The sequence below is a fragment of the Temnothorax curvispinosus genome, unplaced genomic scaffold, assembly GCF_003070985.1.
Source record: "Temnothorax curvispinosus isolate PA1 unplaced genomic scaffold, ASM307098v1 QBEX01010452.1, whole genome shotgun sequence".
NCBI classification, from domain to species: domain Eukaryota; kingdom Metazoa; phylum Arthropoda; class Insecta; order Hymenoptera; family Formicidae; genus Temnothorax; species Temnothorax curvispinosus.
Window position 1 is genome coordinate 171,937 of NW_020220232.1, and position 24,630 is coordinate 196,566.

The 24,630-nt window shown below is 37.5% G+C and overlaps 2 protein-coding genes across 3 annotated transcripts in view; one reads left to right on the forward strand and one right to left on the reverse strand.

Annotated features, from left to right (window-relative positions):
• Positions 1–20,801, forward strand: part of LOC112460346 — a 37,098-nt gene extending 16,297 nt beyond the window's left edge. Inside the window, exon 2 of the mRNA XM_025024991.1 lies at positions 18,279–20,801. Within this exon, the coding sequence (XP_024880759.1) occupies positions 18,279–18,530 (252 nt within the window). The 3' untranslated portion in view covers positions 18,531–20,801. The remainder of the gene's footprint in view (positions 1–18,278) is intronic.
• A 1,022-nt stretch (positions 20,802–21,823) lies between these two features.
• LOC112460345 (threonylcarbamoyladenosine tRNA methylthiotransferase) lies at positions 21,824–24,080 on the reverse strand. 2 transcript variants are annotated; one of them, XM_025024990.1, is made up of 3 exons: positions 23,934–24,080; positions 23,408–23,858; positions 21,824–23,111 (listed from the first exon to the last, which is right to left on the reverse strand). In XM_025024990.1, exons 2-3 carry the CDS (start codon positions 23,809–23,811, stop codon positions 21,899–21,901), a joined length of 1,617 nt encoding a protein of 538 aa, XP_024880758.1. In that variant the 5' UTR covers positions 23,812–23,858; positions 23,934–24,080; the 3' UTR covers positions 21,824–21,898. The 2 variants fall into 2 exon arrangements, with proteins under 2 accessions (XP_024880758.1, XP_024880757.1); XM_025024989.1 differs by having other exon boundaries at positions 23,998–24,069.
• Positions 24,081–24,630: the final 550 nt, after the last annotated feature.

Genomic DNA, 24,630 nt, shown 5'->3' on the forward strand with positions numbered 1-24,630 from the left:
TTTGCAAACTTTGTGTCAAAAATAGTTTGTTATAAAACTACATAGATTAAAATTTTTACTGCGAAATCTACCGTAGGGAAATTATCGTTCGCTATAATAATGCTTAACTCTGCATATAAACGAAACTGTTTGCCTTCCATGTAAAGAAAAGAATTTCTTGTCTATAAGAGATTGAGAAAATAAAATAAATTAATGTAACCATTCTCGCGTGGCTTAAGTCAAGTGCAGAAATTTTGCGACCGACATAAAGAGGCGCGAATATACGTTAATTTATGTATTGAACTTTCGCCTTAGCCTTGTTAAAGTGACGGAGGCGAGTCATCGTGTTTACTAAGGGATGTTAGCCGTTTGGCGCCAAACGCTAACAACGCGGACACGTGTCGACACGTCAACTATGCGCTCGGTTGGCGCCAAAATCCCATGGGCTACGTGCTCGCCGACGCACAGGGCACGTTTTAGCAACGAGTGCGATCGTCGAGGGGGGTCACGCGATGAGCAACGAGAAAAGGGACGCAACGTGATCTTTCCACGTCGCTGTCTGACAGCTGTCAGCGGCCGCGACGAGTCTTAAAATTAAGGTGGGTTTCGGTACGCGAAATAGGAGACCCACGGGGCGAAAAAAGAAGCTAAAGGGAGCGCGTGGAGTCCCCGAAGATAGAGACTGCGGCGCGGGTGGACCACACTCCGTTGCGTCTTACGTCGTCGTCTAGACGAGAGGGGATATCTCTCTGACGTCGCCTCTCGCGCGCACATTTCTCTCCGTCTCGTTCTATATTTTCTACCGTTCTCTGTCCTCCCATGCGCGTTCTCGAGACTTCCCTCTTGCTTCCCTCGTTCTCTCCTCTCTTCTATACTTTTGCTTTTTTCTCCGTCTCTCTTTTCGCTCTCCCTTTGCATCCTTTTCGTTCTCTCGCTTCGCGTCCTCTCTCTCCGTCCTTTGTCGCATCTGTCGTCCCGCGTGCTTCTCCTTTGCTCTCCGGCACCCTCCGCGTCGCATGGTATACTCTGTCTTCCTCTCGCTCTTTAGCTTCTCTCTTCTGTCCTCGGCGTGCCTTCCGTCCTCGAGCCGGACGGCCGATCGTGCCGCGCTCGCGGCTGACTGGCCTCCTCATGGCCCACAGGATAGAGCGAGAGGTCGATCCTTGTTGCTATGCAGCGACCGCTGCGGAGATCCACGAGAGGAGCGAAAGAGAAAGAGGAAGAGAGAGAGAGAGAAAAAGTGTTGTGGCCCCGCCGAAACGAACGGGAGGAGAGCGACCGTTATGATTATTATTCGCGGACCGAATAACCAGTGCGGCCCGCCAGCGAAGAGGCCGCGTGCTTCGTCGTTGCTGCTTAATCACCTTCTTTTTTTTTTATTGCCTCCGCCACCACCATCACTTTCTTCTACCTCTCGTATGCACGCGGATGTATACTCGGGGTCTGCAATGAAATGTTTTGTCGCGACGTACGGATGCAAATGACACATACTGATGTCTTCGCTTCAGTTCCTTTGTAAGGATATGATAGGTTTTGGCGCGAATATTATGTATGTAATTAAGAAATGTGAAAAAGGTCCGCAAATGCTGTTAAAAGAAAAAAAGAATTAAATTATTACTGTTTTCTATTTTTATTATTTATATGTACATATATTTTTTTCAAATAATAATATATTTTAGCACGAACATATAAATACAAATAGCTTATCAAATATAGATAATTCAGGTAGATCATCTACTGTGAGATTATTCATCTCGTCAGAAAGAGATAATTTTCTTTCATACGCGACATAAAAAATGAGTGCGCCACCGGAGGGGATCAAGATAAAGCGACCACCCCGTATATATAAATGCGACCGGAATAAGATTTGGCGATCATCGGCACTGGAAGAGATAGAGAGAGAGAGAAAGAAAGAGTAGAGACAGGGAACAGGGACCGGCGTTCAACCGGCACCACACAGCAGATCTCTAGACACCAGGGGCCCTCATGACGTAACGTTGTTTACTTTTAAGGCTTCCCTTGGCAACAGGTCGCCTTCCGCAGTTCCAGCGTTGGAGGACAGCGATTTAGAGAAAGAGAAAGAAAGAGAAATAGGGATAGAAGGGTAAGAAAAAGAGAAATAATACGATCTAGGTCTCCTAGTTGCAAGGTTTCCAAAGTTTCGTGCCCAATTTCTCTCTTTTCCCCTTTTTCTTCGCTCGTTCGAATTCCCGCTATATTTCTCCAAAAATAGAATTTTTGCAAGGTGTCCGATTATTGCGTCACTTAAATTTTTATTTTTTAGATTTGAAGAAAATAACCAAAAACTTTGAGAATAATAATTTTATTTTTTTACGATTAAATGTTTTTTTCATTGATATATTATAGGTGAAACATTAATTTTTGAATTAGTAAATTTATATATTTCAATTCTTTTTATCTTGGGATGCTTCTATAATTTTGTTGATTTTGTGAAAATATTTTTGACATTATTATGATTAAATTAAAATTTTTTATTTCTTTTATAATATTTGGGGATTTTTTAGTGTGTTGTTTGGCATACTAGAAAATGATATGGATAGACTATTCGAAAGCGAAAGCTCATTGCGTAAGCGTGTATCATGAAAGAATTCTGAACCAATGCAGCATCTTAAGATTCAAAACTAATTGTACTGTGTCATGGACATGGTCAAAAGACATTCGAAACGCGTCATTTATTTGCACACAACAGCTGCTGTGAGCAGGCACATGATTTGTCTTTCGGCAGTGTATGAATGAAGCATAGGTATGTTGAACAGCGTTTGATAAATCTTTAATCTAACCGCAATTCTTTAAATATAATCCAACAGGTTTAATTTCTTAATCTAATCTAATTTAAATACCACTAATTTCGTAAATTATAGTATAAATTTTACTTTAATGACAACAATATTTACAATAATATTATTGATACCAAGAAATATTGCAATATTGTGAACGAGATTATTACGTATTAAAAAATTACAAAAATATTTTTAAAAATAAATATACACATTTTATTTTTTTGCATACATAATTATTTCTCTTATATTTATTTTAATTTTGCTTATTTTAATTATGAAACAATGAGAATCCGTACATTAATTTTCCGTATATATTACTTTTATTATGTTTTTATGTTGCAATTAGGTATAATATTATGCGTATAATAGAGAGGCGTAATTTTATTTTATTACCGCTTTTATTGTCATTGGCGCGCAGTAGCTGTAATAAAGATCCGCGCGTTTCATCGAGCGCTTCTCCTCTCTTCGCACAGGCCTCTAAACCGAGTGTCTCCCATGACCGCTCTTCCCTGTTTCGTTTTCTTCAGATTCCAAACGCTTCCTGCTCATCTACGCCCTCCGTTTTACACGACCTAGACAACACGCGTCGCTAAAGGTAGGGAACGCTCTCGCAGCGTGGAACCCTCGTTTCTCGGTTCTGTTGAAGTGTAACTCGCCGGAATTTTTTGACTCGGACCAGTTTTCCCGAATAAATCTATCTATCTATATATATATATATATAGTATTTAAATCTGAGAACTTTCATCTTAAGTATATATATATTTTTTTTCAACAAAACAGGAAAATTTACTATAATTTGTCGCAACGATTTTGTCGTGAACATTTTATACAAGTAAAAACCAAGATTGCTTACATCGCTTGGTTAATCGGTAAAGTAATCGAAATTATATAGCTGAAAACATTTTTTTATTCTTTATGTTATTTATGCACGCCGATCATTTTAGCGATATTTTATTACGTACAATTGAGAACGATTAGTTTCTATACTATAGTTGAATATCTTTCTAAATGTCGGTTTTATGTCCGCTCGTAGATATTACCTTAATCGTTTTATAGATTCGCCGACCGCGCGATTAATTGGACTCGTTGACGAGCGGCGCGATACGCTCGAATCTCATCGTATCGGCCGGCTAAGTTATTCGCTTCACGGATCGTCATAAAAGAATTACGAGGCGCGTTTTGCTGTCCGGCAATTACTCCATCGCGGGATGCGATTCGTAGATAATGGTCACGTATGAACACGCATGTTGGAGGAATTGTTCGCTCTTGTTGCTACAAGAGGAATCGTCTGTGTACTAATGAGGTGTACTGAAACATGTTCGTTTTCCGCCGCGATCGAAACACATCTATTTCAAAGCAGATATGAATATTTCCATAGAAATGCATAAATATAACTGAACATGTGTCTTTGTTTAAGAATGAGGGTAAGATCAGATAGCAGCGGAAATTTTAATTATCGTAACTTTAGGAATTTTTTTCGTGGGTCGAAAATATGAGTAATAAAATAGCTATTATTTGCGGGGATTGCTAAAATTAAGAGACCATAAATAAAAATATAGCATAGATTGCTGATATAATTTTGAAATTGGAGAAGTCTTGAAACTTTTGCTAAAAATATATAATTTAAATACCATTCTTTTTACAGAATTTGTTGCGAATTTTGTGATTATCCCTTAAGTGTTACAAATATCTCGTGCATATTTTCCCTGTTTATCGTATTCTTACATCTTATCACTGTGTGCTGCGGGGTATAATTTCTCAGAAACACGATCGTGAGACCAACTTTATAACAACCTCACTCAATGACTATAGTTTTGCTCATCTTATTGAAATATAACGCGGAGATGCATTCATGCGCGACACAAAACCGGATTGGACGGCAATATTCTTGAGGAAGAGTTATTTAGATAACGACACCTGATACAGTTTATAGAAGTCGAAGCCAATAGAATCGCGACATGTCTAATAGAAGATCGACAGTCACGGCATTAGCGAGTTTGCCGGGCGACGAACGGCCTTGCACGGAATGCTCGTCAGAATAATATACGCGGGTATACTCGCGCTCCCGTTAGTCGTAATTGGAATCCACCGGATGCTACATTCATACCGCATAATCTGCGAGTAATCAAAGGCTCGTGTAACGAATACGATTGATCAACGATGCGTAAATTAAAACAATTTTCGAGAGAAACAGGAGAGAAAAAAAATTTATTCTTTGAGGAAAGCGACGTGTTTTTTACTGCAATTAGTTATAAGGCAATTATTATCCCTAAGTCTCCCTTAGAGTACAATACATTAGAAAATATACACGTACATAGCACATATGTTTTTGTTTTAATTCGCACGATTTTTATACTTGCATTATTTTCATCATACATACACATTGTTTTAATATATACTATTTGTTTTGTATATATAATAAATAATAGGGATTAAGTAAAAATATAATATTTAATAAATAAGTTAATAGAAATCTAGAAATTTCTATAACTTAAATTTAGAAACACGGAGACATACAGAAAAAAAATTTTAATTAATGAAGTACAGGTGACTCTCGAATAACACGGTACTTTAATTGCACGAAGTTTCGAACAGCATGGTAAAAAATTTTGGCAGCCCTACTTTTTAAAAGTTTTTTAAAAATAATCCTTTAAAATTAAATGTCCAATATATGGATCTGAAGTCTTAAATTGTAGGGCTTTTAATAGCACGGAACGTGATCTCCAAAATTGTATGAATCTTCTAAGTTTCGAATAATATGATTTTCAATAACTTGGAAACAATTAATCGTGTTATTCGAAGGTTACCTGTAATTCTTCTGTGAAGATTTTAGAAATTATTTGTTAGCACTGTAAGTGAATACTGTCGATCTATAGAGAATGAACAATCACGTGCAATACGAATGAGTTATGTGCAAACCAACTGTGGCGCCTATTAATAGTCATAATTGGAAACTGTTAAACAGGTGCATTGTGCTCGTGAAACATAAGTCGCAAGTAATGTTAGGAGCCGGCGCTTAGTTGTGAGATAAAACCGGCCTTTAAGCTCGTAATCGCGTCCAACGCTCCCGATAACATTTACCTGAGTGATGTCCTTCGACGTCCGGTTGCTTCGTTCATTCATGAAGTCACCTCCGGCACTACTGAATGAAACGTCTAGCCTTCTGAACGCGTTCAATAAGTCGGTCAGCAGATTCTCGTAGGCGTAATCGACCATATACGGCAAGTATGACTCAAAAGAGACCGAGAGTATTCCTCTTTTAGTATCGCTAAAAGCTAAAATTATACTGGTCGAAAATAGCGAAGTAAGAGGCAAGGAAAATATTTTTTGGTGATATAAGAGCGATTTTTCGATCAATTAGTACAAATAATATTACGAGACGGAATTAAATATAATATCACGTAATTTTTCAAAATTTTATTTTAAATTTCTAAGTTTATGTAATCATGTACAGATATACACATATGAATATATAAAATATATATTAATAGACGCTAGGGTCGTTTCTGAAAACGCGTTTCTGTGTGCTGGAAGCTTTTGTTGTTTTGGAAGAAAGCATTGCAAAGAGTGACTTATTTAATAATTAATTATAATTATCACTATTTTATGACTCGTTAGATAATTCTTGGTGATAAAAAATTAGGAAGTTTACGTTTCATTTATTGATAATCGGCTGAATTTAGATTATCTCTTCTTAATCTTAATCAGATGAGAATGAAGTCGAAATCCTATGTTGGTCCTGATGGAACACCCATCTTACGTTTATCTGTGCCTCATTATCGAACCGTCGTTAGCACTGACCTTTGGTCCCGATCGTACCTGGTCGCGCACCACTAAGGGGCCACCTTTTCGCTACCTACCCCGAAGAGACACTTGTTCAAGGTACCACTAATTGTGTCCACCAAGATAAGTAGTACGGTGATCCCGTGGTACCGATTTAATGATTTTCGATAAAAAGATAGAATTAAAGCTGCACCTAAACAATTATAGAAAACGCTCGATATTAATAATAAATTCCAGCCGGGATTTATCAACCCCATATAATTAACCGACTTCGCCGTCGTAATGCAATTATTTATGTGTGAGCTAATAAAATGCGTAGGATGTTGCGGGCGTATTCTCACGCGTTCTCGCTCGCGGAAGTGCGTGGGCGTTGCAATGGACCAAGGGAAGACAGATATGCGGCCGCGTTGTTCTTCTGCAATGGCGCACAGCGGAAGATCAATTTCATACAACGGTCTCGCGGGGTAACGCCTTCTTCCTGTCGCAATCTCTCGCAAATTTCTCGCGCGCGAGCCGATTATTAATATTCAAATTGGCCCACTCGTTTCGCATATGCCCTGGTCGGCTGTTGTCGCAGATTTGTTTTATGGAGGTCATCGCCTTCGCGCACACGTACGTGATACCTAATACTTTCAGACACGTAGCATTACAGACGCATACAAATGGTATTTCGAAGTAGACTAGTAGACGGATATTAAACGAGGGTGTTAAGGTCTCCCCTCGTGGAATAATTCATGTTATCCGGTCTTTTTTACTGTAGATGTACGTGTTACTTGTTTAACTTGATAATCCTATCGTACCGTACGATTAAAGTGTTAATCTTATAACGAATTTATTTGATATTTTTTCGTAAATAAATAATAATCTAATGCTCTAATAATTTAAATCCTACTAATTACATTTAATGCAGTGTAGAATTATTATTTATGCCCGAGAGAAATGTTTATGTTAATTATCTTTTTTCTTTCTTTCTGACTCTTTCTCTTTCGTTACGTGCTTGTCATCAAAGATTGATTATATGGAGACCACGTTTCTGAGTTTCCAATTTCTGAATTCCCGTCGTCTCGTTGGGAACGCGACGTTTCGCTGTCGAAACATGCCGAAAAAGCGGGAGACTGTGCCGGACCAAAGGCGAACAGCCGACGTTGTTAACGAGAAAGCGACAACCGCGGAGAGGAGAAAGAGAGAGAGAGAAAGAGAGACGGTCGCGACCGCAGAGGACGATGTGCGCTGGTCGAAGATGCTGGAGGTGGGAGAGAACAGAACGGAGACAGGTCCTGTTGCTGGGTCCCTGTTGCTACCCGGTTACGGTGCATCGTGCTGAATTCGCAACGAGAGTTTTTGGACGATTGCGTTGAATAATGTATGTGTAATAGAGACGCGTGGCCCGGGGCCGCGAAATTTTTATGACGTCGGACGGGGACGGAAGGGGAGGTCTGATTATCGGCGGAATGAAGGAAGACGTGGAGAGAGAGAGCAAGGGGCGGGAAAGCTGCTGCGCATTTTGCGCAGGACGAAGCGCGCGTCCTTGGTTCGCGGGACGCGTCATCGACGAGATATCCTGAAATTCTGAGCGGTGCTGACACGAAATTTGTTATCGGTGGGAAGACGAACAAATGGATTCCGCATTTGATGAAAAATTGAAATAAAACAACTATAAATGTTAGTAATAGATATTTTAGGGAAAGCGTCTTTTCTAAGTAATATCTTGTTTGAAAGAAATATGAAAAATATTTTTTATAATTGCTTTATATTTCTTAAATATTAGTGTAAAAGCAATTGTCATTTTTTACAATCTTCTCTCTCTTTCTCTCTCTCTCTCTCTCTCTCTCATTTTGGCGCAAAGAATCTTTTTTCAATGAAAAGATACAGCAATCGCAATTTTTTTGTCTGCAAATTAAGATTTATAAAAAGTTATATTACTTAGTAGATTGATAATTATTTCATTGGAGTTTAGTTGAATAATGATGCAAAAGAGAATTTTGCAAAATCATTGATGTTGTTTTTAACGATTGAAAAATTTCATACGTCTGAAGAACGTCTTAAATGTCAAACAGACGAACTGTGTAGTTTGCAAGCTTTGAAAATTAAAGTGCGAAATATCATAATTGGAATTCGCGTCTTATCACGTCAAAAGGCCATTTCGCGAGTTGCATCGCGATGATAATTAAGAACCTTGAAATATGTTTTTCACATATATGCGTCACTTTATGTATGTACAAAGCTCGCTTAACAAGATTTTTATTTTTTGGGGAATAACGTGGGAATTGGCGATTATCTGAAAATAATACAAGGATGTGTGTCTTTCGTGAAATCCTATAGTCCAGATCAAATTCCAAGAAACATGACGTTGCGGTGAGAAATTCGGAGATTAGTCATTAATGTAGTCATGATCTAACGTACAGGTCAGTTGATCTTCGATCTATCGCGAGATGTAATCGCCTAAAATAAATCAATTGTCCGTGATTACTTTCACGAAATCGATAACGTCAGACCAAAAATTAACTCACGAGCCAATGACGTATAATAAACACAGTTTATAAAAACTCAATAAATATTTATCTAAACATTTTGCAGTAAATAATCTATAACCATATTTTGTAAAACAAGACAGCTGTGATGATTTTGTCGCGCAACATCGACGGAACAGAGTAACGAAAACAAAACGTATGGTTTATGAATCATTCTTTTTCCGCTATCGTACAGCGCTATAATGTTGAAGTTATCTTTAATTAATAGCAACTTTAATTTTAAAGATCGTATTCATATCTACCATAAAACTAAAGGAGTATAAATAAATACCGTATAAGTAGATAAAATATCTAACACATTAACGTAAATATTGATACTTTTAAAATTCTTTCGATAAATAAAATATCAAAGATGAATCCTATCCATGAGAGTTCACCACAGTTTAAAAGAAGATACAGTAATGCCCATTTCTACCAATGTAGATTAACTTCTAATCTCGGTTTAACTTACTTTCTATCTTTTTCTAACTTTTAGAACTAGGAAAAGATGACAGGTAAGTTAAACCAAGATAAAAATTAACCTGCGTTGATAGAAATGGACATAAGAGCGCGTGAAATGTAAAGTGTCAGATAACAGAGAGAAAGAGCGGGAAAATACCGCACTGAATGAAGGAGAGTGTCTCGTGGTCGACGGCCGCGACGATGCGACGCATCTCCCGCGCAAGTTGGATACTGCGTGCGCAGCATCCCCCAAGGTCGGAGCAAATCTTAATGAATGCAGAGAAAGACCGTCTAGTACAATCGTGTCTCCTTCGTTTGTAGAGACATATGTAATAGAAAATTAGAAGATTACGCCAGGAACTGATGCTGCGAAATTATTATAATTGAGAAAGAAATGTGTCATTTGTAAAAAAAAAAACTAATAATTTTAGATCTTCTGGGTATTTTTACTACGTGACGACGTGTTTTATTGCATATAATAACACATGATACATAAATTTTTGTTAAAACCAAATTTATTTAAAGTAAAAGGTACATATTTCATAAAGTAATTTAAAAAATATATTAGTTGGAATAAATTATTTAAGAATTATAAAATTGTTACACGCGATGTAAAAGTCTTTTCTGCCGGCCGTTGGAATAATTTGGACAGTTGATTTCGCTTGGGCACTGATTACAGCAAAAAAATGCGAAAGCGTAGAGAGTGTAGAGACGTTAATTTTGACTACGTGAAATCCCAAGCGTATATAAAAGGCATAAGAAACCTCTCGTCGAGGAATTCGTGTGCCGAAACGAAGTTCCGGCGTACGAAAAATCGAATTTCGCTACGGGCGGGAGAACAACGAACAGAATAAAAGAATTGCGAAAATAAGTGCCAGGAAACAGGGGTGGTAAAAAGAGAGGAGAGAAAGAGAAATGGGAGGAGCGAAAGAGAGAGCTCGGAGTCTGGAGAACGTTTGAGATGGAGCCTCCACCGTCCACGTGCTGCCGTTGTTATTGTTGTTGTTGCCGTCTTCGTCTGGGAACTGGTTGCGGATTTCCTCCCGAGTCCTCTCTCTTTGGTTACCTCTCCTTTTCTCTCTTTATCGTGTTATCCTTGTCCAGCACCATAGCACCTGTCTCTGTTCCCCCTTAATGCTCTTCGTCTTCTTTTCTCGCCTCATTCTTGCCTTCGGTCGCCCGTGCTGGTCCTCTTTCTTTCTCCGCGGTCTTTCCTCTGCGGTTTGCGGATACTCCTCCCTCCCGTTTACGGATTGGCGTCACGAAAGGCGCGCTCTCGGTTTCTGTCGGGCGGGGTGGGGATCCCGATTAACGGACTCTAATTGCATAGCAACAGAGTGAGGCCGAGATAATGATACATCCGACGCGCGTTGCCGGCGGGCCTCTGGCCCACTTCAAAACCAAACGACCCCGCTCCGACGTGTGTACGTGCAGGCATGCATGTACGTATGTGTGTATATGCGAGAGCGCTCTCAAGAGTATATGCTGTCTGCGTATGCGTGTGTGTATGCGTGAAGTTTCACGAAGAGTGATGCTGTATCCGCCCGACGCCTCTCCGAATTGAACCTCCGTCGAAAAGTTTTGCTTCGCCCTTCGTCGAAGTACGTCGAAGTAAAACGGACTTATATACGGGCGAATATGTAGCAACGTGTATAGGTACAGGGAAAGACTAGAAAACATCGTTTTCGAATAGTGATAGTAGATTTTGTTGTGTGTTTAAATGCATCATTGCATTTTTCTATTATTTATCTGAAAAATGGAAAATTTATAAATATTTGTAGACATAAAAATTCATTAATTGTGATAAAATTGCATATTAAAATTCTGAAAGTACACGATTAGATTAAGCAATGATCTTCAAAAATAAATACATCTTATGAAATGTCACAGGACATTAATTTCGGGCAACTAAATTTCTTAGAAATTTTCGTGAAACTTTAGAATTCTACATATTTAAGTAACTAAATACCTGCACGTACAGAATCATCGAGTGTCTTTGTCCAGACTTACGTATACCTTGGATTCTAAAGGTACTCGAAATTTTTGTTTTCTGAGGAACGATTCAACCAAAAAAAAATTTCCTTCTATTGTCACCGAAATGGTGCGTTTAAAGGGGAAACGCACCGTGGATATCACGTTACCAGATCGCTACTTCAGTTTTCTCATGATAATCTCGATTCAATGAAATATTAGATCCATGTTCTTTTGAACAAGAAATCAAATTGACAAGATTATCTATTCGTAATCACACATTCATTAACATGCCTTTTAAGCTTTTCAATGCAAATACTTTTATACTATATGAATCAGAGACACGAAATAATTTAGCGTGTAATTGAAATTCTGACCCTACGATTCGCTTTCTTTCTTTCTTTATCTACACTATATTAAATTATTATACGCATTATATCTCGAGAAATTAGCCTTTGTCATATTTGATCGAACTTTGCGAAATGTGATTTAATTAAAAATGGCTTTTCGCGGATTTTTTTTCGTTTTCTGTATATTATGAGGAACCTGTTTTCATTCCTGCTTGAGATATAAGTCCGCCGGGAAAGGCCGCAAGCGTGAATCATTTTCACGGGCTAGACGCATCGACCGAATTTCTCGACGTCTCTTTAAGTCTCTCATCAAGGAGGCGGCCTTTCGAGGTCGTCTTCAATCTGAATTCGTGACGCGATAGAGTAATTGGGCAGTCACAAAAGCGGTGTGTCACGAGGTCGAGGTACCTGTACGTCTCACTACGCTTTATTGGCAATTTTTGCGCGCAATGATGCGTAACAACTTCCTTTGTTAAGTAATGGCTATCGAAGCGAAGAGATGCGTGCGACTCTTCGAGAGTGTGAGCTCGATCGCGGGAAGAGAAGAAGCTAGCTGCGAGACCTTGTTAAACGATAAAAGGAGAATGCGACGTGCACGTATTTGCGGACAAAAAAGTGAAAAAAGGGCTTAACATTCTTACAGAGTTAGAATACCTTCAGGGTATTCAGGGTTAAAGTACCTGCTTTATCGTATACGTACCTTCCTTTTACGTCGCGCGATCCTTGCGCATCTAACTGCTGCTCGCATCAATAAGTCACAACTGCAGATAAATGTGTATACTGCATTAAGCAACATGATTTAGTCTCGTCAATTATTCATGAATTTGATGGATAACCGACGTACAGATCTTATTAATGAATCTTTTCCGAATAGCAAAAATCTTTTTTCTCGCTACTCCCAATCCGATTTTTCTTGCAGAATTTCCTGACGGTTTATTAATTTAATCGCTACTATTTTCATAAGTTAATAAACAGTACTCTACAATTGGCGTATATCACGAGATTACGATTGTATCGGAGGGAAGGGAGAATTATAATTGTTTCGCTACACTACTACACTTTAGGAATTATCGGTATTCACTATCATCAACCGTGGCTCGCCGAGAATGCGGACTCACAATCGCTATCGCATCATTGTACTCGCGATGCCTTTATCTCGGGCAATAAACAATCGCCATTTATACAATAATCGTTTTATTATTATATCTTTTAATGTGCATTTTTGTGGACTATCACGGATTTATTGATTATAACAGAAAATTAATAATCTTTGTAACACTTATATATCTTTAATATTTTCCGTTATATAATTGTCTTGTTATTAGAAAAGGGCTAAAGGGAAAAAATTCTAGCAGTTAGCGACGATAATATTTCTCATATTAACAAACTTTATTACGAAACCTAGAAAGGTGTAGCGTGCGGCCACGTCGAAATCTATTAAAATTTTCAGAATGAAAAGGAGAAAAAGGCGAGAGCACGAGGTCCAGACTCGATCGAGTGTAAACGAGGAAACCGGGATATATTTGAAAAGATCTAGTCGGCCGAGAGATAATTCGGCAGAATCGGAGTTCACCGTAATTCAATACGCAGTATGCTTAATGAAGATATCGAATTACGGGCACACCTTAATTCGATCCGATGGGCGAAGGGACGCGGATAAATGGTTCGAATTTGTCAAGATGCCCGGCTGCAGAATTCCACGCAATCGCTCGATCAAAGATATTAGCATTATAATCGATCCCATTTGCTAAAAACGTCGGTGTTGGGTAAATAAATTCTATGAAATATTAATTTGATGGCGAGTGAACTTATGTAAAACATCGCATAGCGATACCGATTTATCTTCTTACAGAATGCTATATTGATTTACTTATCAGTTTCGATTATCGTTCAGAAATCGACTACTTAATTAATATTGAACATTAATATTACCGTGACTCTTGCCATTTTCTAAAAACATCTTTATACTATTATTTTCGCGTGAATTGATTCTTTTAAAATTTAAATTATATTTCCAGTTTTAATACTTAGTCATGGATCCAATCTGAAATTGATCGATTAATAATAATTTATCTAATTTGACATCGCTGTTTCGGTGACAAACAAAAATCATTAACATCACAATCGTCGATTCCCGAAATATTCTCAAACTGATGAGCTTGGCAGATAAATTATATTTCGATTATTTTTCAATCTACATGAATCTTATTTAAAAAAAATTGTATACAGCAGTGCTACTGGTCATCCGATTGTTATCAATTTTATGATCTTTCAATCGTAGCGTCTTGATAAAAAATGATTTGTCAAACGAATAATTGGATACCTATACTACTTAATTGGGTAGTGAATCGAATAAAAAATGCTAGCAGATAAAAAACTATTATGGACATAGTCAACTAAAAATAAATTCTATATATTGTGAAGCCATTATAAATTATTGTCTCATGATTTCTTTTTGGATGTGCACTCGTTTAAAATTTTTGACCAAGAGAGATCAATCGTTATCAACTTCTACATTTTCGGGTACGCCTCTAAGTATATCCGGTTGCCGAGCAGCAAAGGGAAATGGATAAAATATCAAAGACTGCTTTGTTGTAGCAGTTGTAGCAAGAAAGTGTCGCGCTGCAATCGCGCGACATTTTCTTGCTACAACGCACTCGCAGATAAAACACTGATATTCTACAACACTTCCTCTCCTCGTTATCTTTTTTTATATATTTTCCAAAAAATTAAAGGTTTTATTTATTCACACATTTTATTAATTCGAAAATATGTGATCTTGTTGTTTATCGTCGATAGATTGAAATTTTTGGTATATTATTTTCATGTACGAATATTTGAAGTTGAATTACAACCATGTTGCAAATGAATTTTGTAAAACGTGAACCTTCCTAGTACCCAGCGTTAAAATCGTGGTTCGACCCGCACCGATTCGTGGGAATTTTTCTCTCCGTGCTACAAAGTGCTGGGCAAACGCAGTCCACAAGAATAGTAGTGTGTGGTCGTAATGGAACACAGACACACAGTTTTCTTCGAAAGGATCGGTGAACCCTTCATATTCATGTGGGAGATACAGGGTTACTCGGGCCATCTGCTACATTGTGGCAGTCCCGCCGGACCACTAGGGGCCTTGTCCGCTTCTACATTTCCTCATTAGGTTGCTACGGACGCAACTATGCTGCTAAGATCGGTCTACAGCCATTAATAAAAGCGGCTCTTACGAAATAACAAATATTCAGAATAATATTTCACGACAGTCTGGCAGGGTCGGTTGTCTACCGTTGAAAAATAGTCTTCTATTGAAAAGGAACACTCTTTAATGACGGTCTTCGCACAAAGTTGCAATTAAATTCGTTAACTGGATAGTGAACAAAAAATATAGAGCCAATTTTTTAAAGCTAAAAATAGGTTTATGATATTATTATATATTCTCCAAACTATATTAAAAATTATATATCAATTATGTAAACTTTTTTGCAGTTTTATGGAAAATAAATGTTTTAATCTAGTTGTGAGCAAGAGTTAAATTAAAATCATGAGGAGAAACATAGAGAAATATTTTTAGTATATCACATTGTTGCATCAACCGCAGATGTTCGCTACACGAAGTCCCCCCGGAAATCATATGTCATCGACTTAAATCGCTAGGAATGATATTGATATCTCAAAGCAAACTCACCAATATTATGTTATGTTTTAAAAGTGAAAAAGTTCGTTATCTCTCTAAACACATTTTTTAGTTTTGCTTTAAGCGGAAAAATAATTTTAATTGTGCTTTTTATAAGCTGTATTCATATTACTGTAAATTCTTAACAATTTATAATTTTTTATCGTCGAAATAAGTCAATCTAAAGGATAAATTTAATGTGCAATACGAAAGAAAGAAATTGTTTAAATAATTTGAAAATTTTCTTCTTTATATACGTAGAATTATGAAAAATTAAAAAAACACATTATTAATGCCAGGATGTTATGATCAACTTCCTGTTACGTTTGGTCGGCTCCTCTTCTGGAATTTAAAATATTGGGGTCTTACATTAATATTAAAGTGATACCACTCTGTGTAGATTTTTTAGACGCAGTTGTGTTAGTAATAGTTCTCGGAAAAATCGAGATGTGTGGCATAGGAATAGTCTCAGACCAGTTTCTACATTGTGTGCTTAGGATCCCAACCGAATCCCAACGACCACTGCGTTCAGATGTGACGAAGGAAAAGCGATGGAAAAGATTCTTTTGTCTATTTGAATTGCGTTTAAAAATCATTTTCTCAATTCTTTAAATATTACTATTATAATAGTATTAAGAAACGATAGCTAAAATCTTTATCTTTAATATTCTTAAAATAAATTTGTATTAAAATTACACAATATACATATAGTGTCTGTACATTATTAAATTGCACAATTCATCGCGTCCGGAATAATCAAATTCAATTAGATAAATCACTAATAAATAAGAAATAAAATAATTTATTATATACATGTTGTGTCGCCATCGCTACAAATGTGAAAGAGGCATATATTAAGATATAATTATACGATAAACAGTCTTTTATTCCGTAAACAAATTGTTGCGTTTTCCTGGTAGATGTCTTTGTCGGTGTAGAATTTTCTCCGATCATTCATATGCGCCCCTCGAATCAGCTGCCACATTGTTGTCCTTACTTAATCTTATATCGTCTGTATTTCTCGAACCCAGTTGCGATGGAGAACATGTAAGAATAAAAGCTTCCAAATCGTCAATATATCTGCGTCAAATGCGCGCTTTTTCATATACTGTTGTATATATATATATATATATATATAATATACTATTTTTTTGCATACTCGAATAATTATACGTATATTTAAATAATAGTATTTCGATATATATTTTGAAGAAAATGCCCGGTTTTTTAATGAGAAAAGATGCCTTTATGTCAGTCATGGTGAACAGCTCGACATTCGTCTCGAGCGGATTCGTCTCATGCGGATTTTCTCACGCGTTCACTTATTAGCGATGCGTAGCGTGGAGACGATCACGAGACTGCAGAATAACGCGAGGATGACGAAGCACTTTCTCTCCTTTGCATAAGCATTAAGCGAAATTCTTATCTCGCTTAACGATGAAAGTTCTAATTTATTATTCTTACATTTATTTATTATTGAATTCTAGTGAACTTGGTGTTAAATCACGCATACATTTATGTTAATGTTTCTCTCTTGTCTATGTTTCTCATAGTCATTAATTCTTACTGGCCGTTTTGATCTCATTAAAGTTGCAAGCCGTTGAAACGCACTTGGATAAGTCGAGAGGAGTAAGAAACGCATGCTCGCGTTTCTTTCGTCGTCTACCTAGTCTCCGGACTGAAAGTTACGCGATAGTTCTTCTTATCAAAGTTCTAAGAAAGACGGTTCAAAAGTATCGGCTGCCGCCGGACAATTCGCGCTCTCAGCTCCGTCAACTGTATACACGATCTAAAAGTTTGTACGTTCTATCTGCGTTTTATCTGTCACGCATATACATATATTCGCTCAATAATAACAACAGTAGTAGTTGCAAATAGTAATAAATTTGCAATTTTTTTTGAAAATCTTTTAACAGAGTTAAATATGAGATATGAGAGCTTAAAACCGAGATATGTATATCAAAGACAATATTTGTTGGTAAAAATACATATCTACATATTAATATAATATATTAAATTTTTAAAATAATTCAAAAATGAATTTAAAGAGTATAACACTACTTTTTACTATAAAATAGAGGAAAGTTTTTTCTAATCTATTATTAAAGTTATATACTTATATATATTCTTAAAATTTGTAGAATATCTTCAATTTTTGAGAAAAATCAATGATTGCTAAAATGTATAGTGATAAGTGAACTGAAAGATCAACACCTTTTTACAGAGTTTTATTTTTTCCATTCTTATCGAGTTTTAATCTTTATGTCTCAGTTTTCGGAAGACGTTCGTACGCGTGTAACTTAATTCTCTTAGACCGTATATTGGGATCACGCTTCGTCGCATCCTTCGCCTCGCGTTAACGCAATTTAAGTCACGATCGGCGAGCAGGTGCATATCGGCGCAACTAATCTTATTAATTATTACTCAAAAGGCGAGGAAGCGTCCTGCTGTTTTATCACTCGTAAACATAACTTATGCCACGTAAGCCAGTGTGTTTCTATGACGTAGAACATTTAACAGAAGATTAGTCGAAAGTCTTTTGAAGATCCTGACTCCATAAATCATAGCTTTTAAATCATCATTTTAAATCGATATATTTTTACTTAAGACTTTTTATTTTCACATAAAAATTTAGATTTGCTTACGTACAAAAATAGCGAGTTCTATATTAAATATAATCAACAATAAGTAATAATCAATCTATGTTGTCGATTTTTCCAACTATTGTTCACAACAATTTTACCCCTTGTTTCAGGCTAGTCGTACGCTCGCAAATGGCGAGTACCTGCTGCCGTGCCCAAGGTGCAGCTTTCCCTGTCACGTGGATAGCGAGAAGAATGTGGGTGCCTGCTCGAGGCAGGGCTGCTCCATCGAGTTCTGCATCTCATGCTCGTCGAAGCCACACGCGGGCCCATGCAAGACGCCCTTACTAGCCACCCCGACGAAGCGCAACAAACGCCTGATCGTCGGCTCGAGGCAGAGCAAACGGAATCTGCGACGACTGTAAATCGATTCCTCTTCCCTCGGTCGATCCGCGTTCCGATCGTTCGCGAGGAGAGAAGAACTAGTCTAGCTACGGAGTCGCGTCAACTCTGTCGAGAAAGGGAACAAACGTGTATTATAGATAAGATATATATATACCGTAAACGAAAGTCAAAAGCGATTTTATAGCCTAATTTGAAAGATAAATTAATATTTTAGTAATTAACTTTCCCGATTAAGTTTATGGAATGCGAAACTGATACGACGTTATCGTTTGCGTATCGAGACGAATTCGGTTGCACACCGTAGCGATACGACACATCTTCATAGCTCGAGAAATGCCCTGAGGGTACTTTCGTATAGCATATTAACCTACGAGGTGGCATAAGCGTATTTAACCGCCGTAAATGCCGCTTATGAATGATTTTTAAACGTCGTAAAATCCACGAACGCCATAATTAGCCCCGATCCGTCGACACCACGAGGAGGCTTGATGCCGAAGTACGGCTTAAATCTCCCGAACGACATCGGCGGATGCGCAACCGAATCCTTCTCCAGTCCTCCTCCTCCTCGTCGATCTTCGGAGTAAGTTCCGCCCCGAGCGGTGCAACTGAACGAAGGAGAACGAAAGAGATAGAAGGGGGCGAGAGAACGAGAGGCTAGCGGTCAGGGGGAGAGCGTACCCCTCGGCGGAGCACGGAGAGAAAAGAAGAAAATGCGAATGCGGGAGGGAAGGGAGAAATGAGAAGCCATAAAGGCAACGGTCGTAAAACCACGTAAGGTACCGGCGAAACACTTTGCGTCGCCCGGATATTCCGCTTTTTACCCGGGCGCTCTCGGTATCTTAATGAAGACGGGGAGAGAGTCGGTCGAGGGCCCGCGCGCGTTTCTGCGGCCAGGGCTTGTCCGCAGAACCGCTCTTTCTCCCTCCTTCCCTCTTTCTCTCACGGGAATCGTAAAACATAGCAACCGCCGGGACGGTCGCGAACTCTGATGTCCGTCGAGATGCGAACGAGACGAATTCTTTCTCATTCGTCTAACGACACGGTACGGCTTATCTTTCTCACGTGTAAACGTTAAAACATAGTTTCTATTCCTTCGGACGGACGTTTCTCCTTCAACCCCCTGCTCAACAGGACATGAGCAGAGTTTAATTAATCCTTGCTCTTAATGGAACATTTAATACTGAATTCGCGAAAGAAAGGGTGAGAATGGGACAGATTTTGATAAAGTCTTGAAACATGACACTATATTTTGTCATATACGATATTCATAGCAAATGAGAAAGATTAGAGTGACAAGTTAAATATGTATCCTCTAAAATCCCAAATTTACAACGTGATCTCACGTATCACTCTTTCTTTTGTATGTCGAGTAAATATTAAAATTACATTTTACAAAAGTCCACGTTCTCTTCTCTCTTCGACGCGAATCTGTAACCGTACTCTCGCTCTATTCGCTCAATAAGTATGATATTGCATGGAAACAGATAATAGATACAAGTGTGCGAGAAGTAAAAGAAACAGTGCCAGAATAGGAAGCGACTGTTGGAAAAAATGTGGATGGTTATATAATTGGCAAGGGAATTGTTATCCCGCAATAATATGAGTAGTACATATTTTAATAATTTCGTTTTACGTTATCTGATGGACCAACGAAGAAAAGAGATTTTACGAGAGAACGAGAAATTTGATGTCACAGGAAATGAAAGATTCTCTTTGCTCTGCACTTTCTGGATGTCAGAAGCCGGTACAAAGAATTCTACACTTGTGCCATGATTAAGTTCGCGCCATAATAATTGCCATATTTTAAAAACTAACATAATTACAAGGGAGAAAGAAACGAGCACGCGTTTCGGCATCTTTCGTCCTCGAGTAAAATCCTCAATGGGGTGCCATATCATATCGTTTTATTCTATTTTCTTTTCTTTTTTTTCGTTCGTGCATCTTTTAATCCAAGTCCGTCTAAACGTTTTCATGTCTTTTAAAAGTAGCGTTAGTTTGTCCCGTGTTTGTACTCTTATTTTTATACCGGTGTATGCGAAAAAAGACTGCATATAAATAACCGAGAGTGATAGTAATATATTTTGTATTTCGTGTAAGCGCGCGACAAAGTTTCGTGATCGGTATTTTATTTGCGCTATGTTCTTGTTAAAATGATAATGATACGTTTATTATATTATACGATTAATGATGTCTCTCTTCACAGGTTACTGTGCGGTCTTTATAAAAAAAATTTGACCGATAAATTTTAATCATTTCATTTTTATTTTTAATTTAATAATTATTTTTTTATAAGTGGCAAAGGAAACAAATTTTATCATTCTATTTTTTTCATTTAAATTTTTGCTCTCTTGTGCTCTCTAAAAAAAATAGATATAGAAGTTATTCGTTACCACGATACCCACGAAATAATTCAAGTGAGAACATTCTGTTAATAATATCACGATTTATACGAACAAAAGGGATATTCATTAGAACCTTTTAAATTATTTATATTGGATATTTTTTTTAACTTTTTATTGGTATTACCTAAATTAAAATTTGATATTTTAATTGAAAGACTCGAATATCATTATTTTACATAATTTCAAATTTAACTAATATATAATATACTGAATTAATTTATATCGATTAGCTAGTTCGTCTGCGTCATTAAGTTATAACATTTCAACAAAAGAAAATCCAGTTTTTCTTTCGATACGTAATTACAATTTACATAGATTAGTACAACCAAGAACTGAGTAATTGGTTTCGATGCTTCAATTCATATAAGCAATATTCCGTTTGGTATCTTCAAACAATGATCCATGAGCTTTAATACTCAGGAGATATTTTGGCAGGAATCCGATGCATTCTTTAGTTTAAGTTATATTTAAAAAGAAAATCTTTAGCCATGAGGAAGTGATACCAAATAAAGTGCCTCAATAAGCAATAAGAAAAATATTGATATTTTTATAAAAGCGAACATATTTTCATGTTTAGTATATAAGTTTTGTAAAGCATTTGCTTGAAGATATTCTTCAACAAAACGCAAGAATGCTCAATACTCCCCTTCGCATTATTTAAATATTATTATTATATTTTATATTTGAAGAGTTTCGAATTCTTACGTTAGAAACAATTTTAAAAAATGCGTCTAGAACTGCCGAAGAATTATAGCAAATATGTATTAATCGAATGTGTTGTAAGCCCTTTCAGGGTAGGTTCCTGTATTGTCAATTAAATATAGTATTTTTTTCGCGTAATCGCGTGTGTTCTTTTTTTTATCTAAAACTAATGATAGGCTTATATTAACTTTAAATAAATATTTATTCCATTGCAGATATAAAATTATAATTTATAGCAGTGTGTTTACATAATCAGTTTGCAGAATGTTGTATAAATTATTTATCTAAGTCAGAAATTTCCATAATTCTCTGAATATCATAGCTAAGAAGATCATAATCGTCACTATTCCATATTTTGCGTATAGTACTCTGAAAATTTCGTATACTACTCGTTGTACAGGAGATCTTAGTGCCGGAGACACACCTTTACCGACCGGTTCTCCTTTCATAGAGAACTTCGTCGTTTCTGTAATCTTTACGTCGACCATTTTTCCCATGTACTCCTGCTTCATGGGAATTAACACCTGTTCGTAGAATTTGTTATGGCCAACGTAATGCTGCTTATCGTGCGATACCTCCGTCACTAGCACCTTCTGCATCAGTCCCACTTTGGGTCCGTATGGCTCGTACGACTGGAAGAATTCCGACAGCCTTTTGGTTCTCGTCTTTACTTTCTGCGCGGGTACCTTCGGCATCCTGGCGGCAGGCGTGCCGGGTCGGGAAAAGAACTGATTGATGAAGAGACTTGGAAACTTGTACTTCTGACAGAGCGTCATCGTCTCCTCGAAATCCGCTTCCGTTTCCGTAGGAAATCCGCATATGATATCCGTGGCGATAGTCAGACCGGGCACTCGCTTACTCAGAAAGTTCACCACGTGCTCGAATTCGGCGCGCGTGTATTCTCGCTTCATGTCAACGAGCACCTGGTCACTGCCGGACTGCACTGGAATATGTAGAAAGCTATAGACTTTGGGATGCTGCAGGATCTTGGCCATTTCGTCCAAATGCTCCAGGATGTACGGTGGATTGGTCATACCGACGCGCATCATGCAACCGTCGGGGATCACGTCCACCAATTGCCACAGCAGTTCCGGCAGGCTGGTACCAATGTCTCTGCCGTAAGCGCCTGTATCCTCGGATGTGAGCCACAGCTCGCACACACCCTCCTCGAAAGCCTGCTTGGCCCGCTCGACTATCTGCTCCGGTGGATAACTACCCAGCTCACCTCGCGCATGCTTCGTCTTGCAGTAAGTGCACTGATTCAAGCAGCCCGTGTTAATGGCTATAATCTCGATGAGCGGATTCCGGCGCACCTTTGGAAGACTCAGCGAAGCACCGCCTGTCTTCTTACCAGAATCCTTCTTCTGCCGTAAGAACCTAACTGTATTTCCTTTCAAGGTTTCTTCCACGACTTCTACCACTCGATCAATTTGCTGCACTCCAATCACACTCAGTCCTTGAAGGAAAGAAGATTTTGGAGCACCTTGCGGCACACATCTGTAAGATACAAATGAAATATTTACTTAGAATTTTGGACCGGCTCCAAATAATTCTCAAAGTTGAGAAAGAAACTGTAAAATTCTATACATTTATTTTCAATTCAATACAAGTATTAGATAAAATAGTGATATAAGTCTGTTTTATATTGCTAGTTCAGGATCTTTTCCTTTAATGTAGAGTAAAAAAAAATAAACTCTGAACTAGTACAGCCAGTTCGGCAATAGAAAACAGACCCTATATCATAATGCGTTATCAAATTCTTGTTCCATTATTATGGCTGTACAGCTACATACCCAGCGACTACGACATGCTTGCCGATCTTCTTCCCATGCTCGATTTCATTCCTGAATTGATCTTCCGCGGGACTCTTGACAGTGCAAGAATTCAAAAGCCACAAATCTGCCTTCAGTTTATCCTCGGTCAAATTGTACCCGTACGTCGCCAATTGACCGGCCATGTATTCGGTGTCCGAACTGTTGTGCGTGCATCCCCACGTCTTCACGTAGATCGTCTGCGTGCCGGGTATTACACTAGACAGGATAGACGGCTGCGGCGACACTTCTTCCTGCAGCTGCTTCTGTCGCTTCGGCCGTATCGTGATATGTTTCCGCGAGCTATACCTCTCCTTAGGCGTTATGTCCTGCGACGCGATTAAATCCTCGATGTCCTCGATAATATCCTCGCATGGAGCAGGCATGTTCGCCGAATGTAAAAATGATCTCTAAAGAAGTTGTTTGCCGCAATCTTGAACAAAACGTGTCACGAAACAATTTGAGGTTAAGAGCACGTGATCTTTAAACTAATAAATTCAACACAAACTATCTTCTGGAACTTCTGGACTTCTGGAAAATTATAACAAATAATAAAAATCTTAGGTTATTACATTGTTCAGTTATTGTTTATTCCTACTTCAAGTGTAAAAGGTAACGATTTCAAGAATAAAATTAGATTACGTTAGGTTAGGTTACTTGAAAAAGTTTTGATGTGTGTTATACTGCCATCTAGGTGTACTTTCGTTTATTAGAAAATAAATAAGAAGTTATATTTTATCGCTAATCGATACAATTTATATATTAAAAGTATATTGAATTTTTCCGAGAAGTTTCTGAAACACAGTGATATTATTCCTAATTTATAAAAATATAAATATTTGAGATATCTAAAATATCGACGATTTGTGATTTATCGGCATGTATTGATAATCTTTTTATCCAGAAAACATGATGACGTATGAAATCATCTAAGAAACTTCTTGAACTTTTAGAAATGTCTTATGAAATTATTATGAAGATATTAAGATATCCATATGACATGAGACATTAAACAGCGAAAGAAAATTATGTTTTTTCTTAAATCTGTGACAGATAAATCTTTTAAGATTAAAAAAAAAACGATAAGAAATTGCACTGATAAAAAAAACTGTGCCTTTGAAAAATATTTGTGACAAGAGGGAACTAATATTTCATAAGTAAATACAATTTCAAGCAATGTATTTTTGTGGCTTTAGATAACTTTT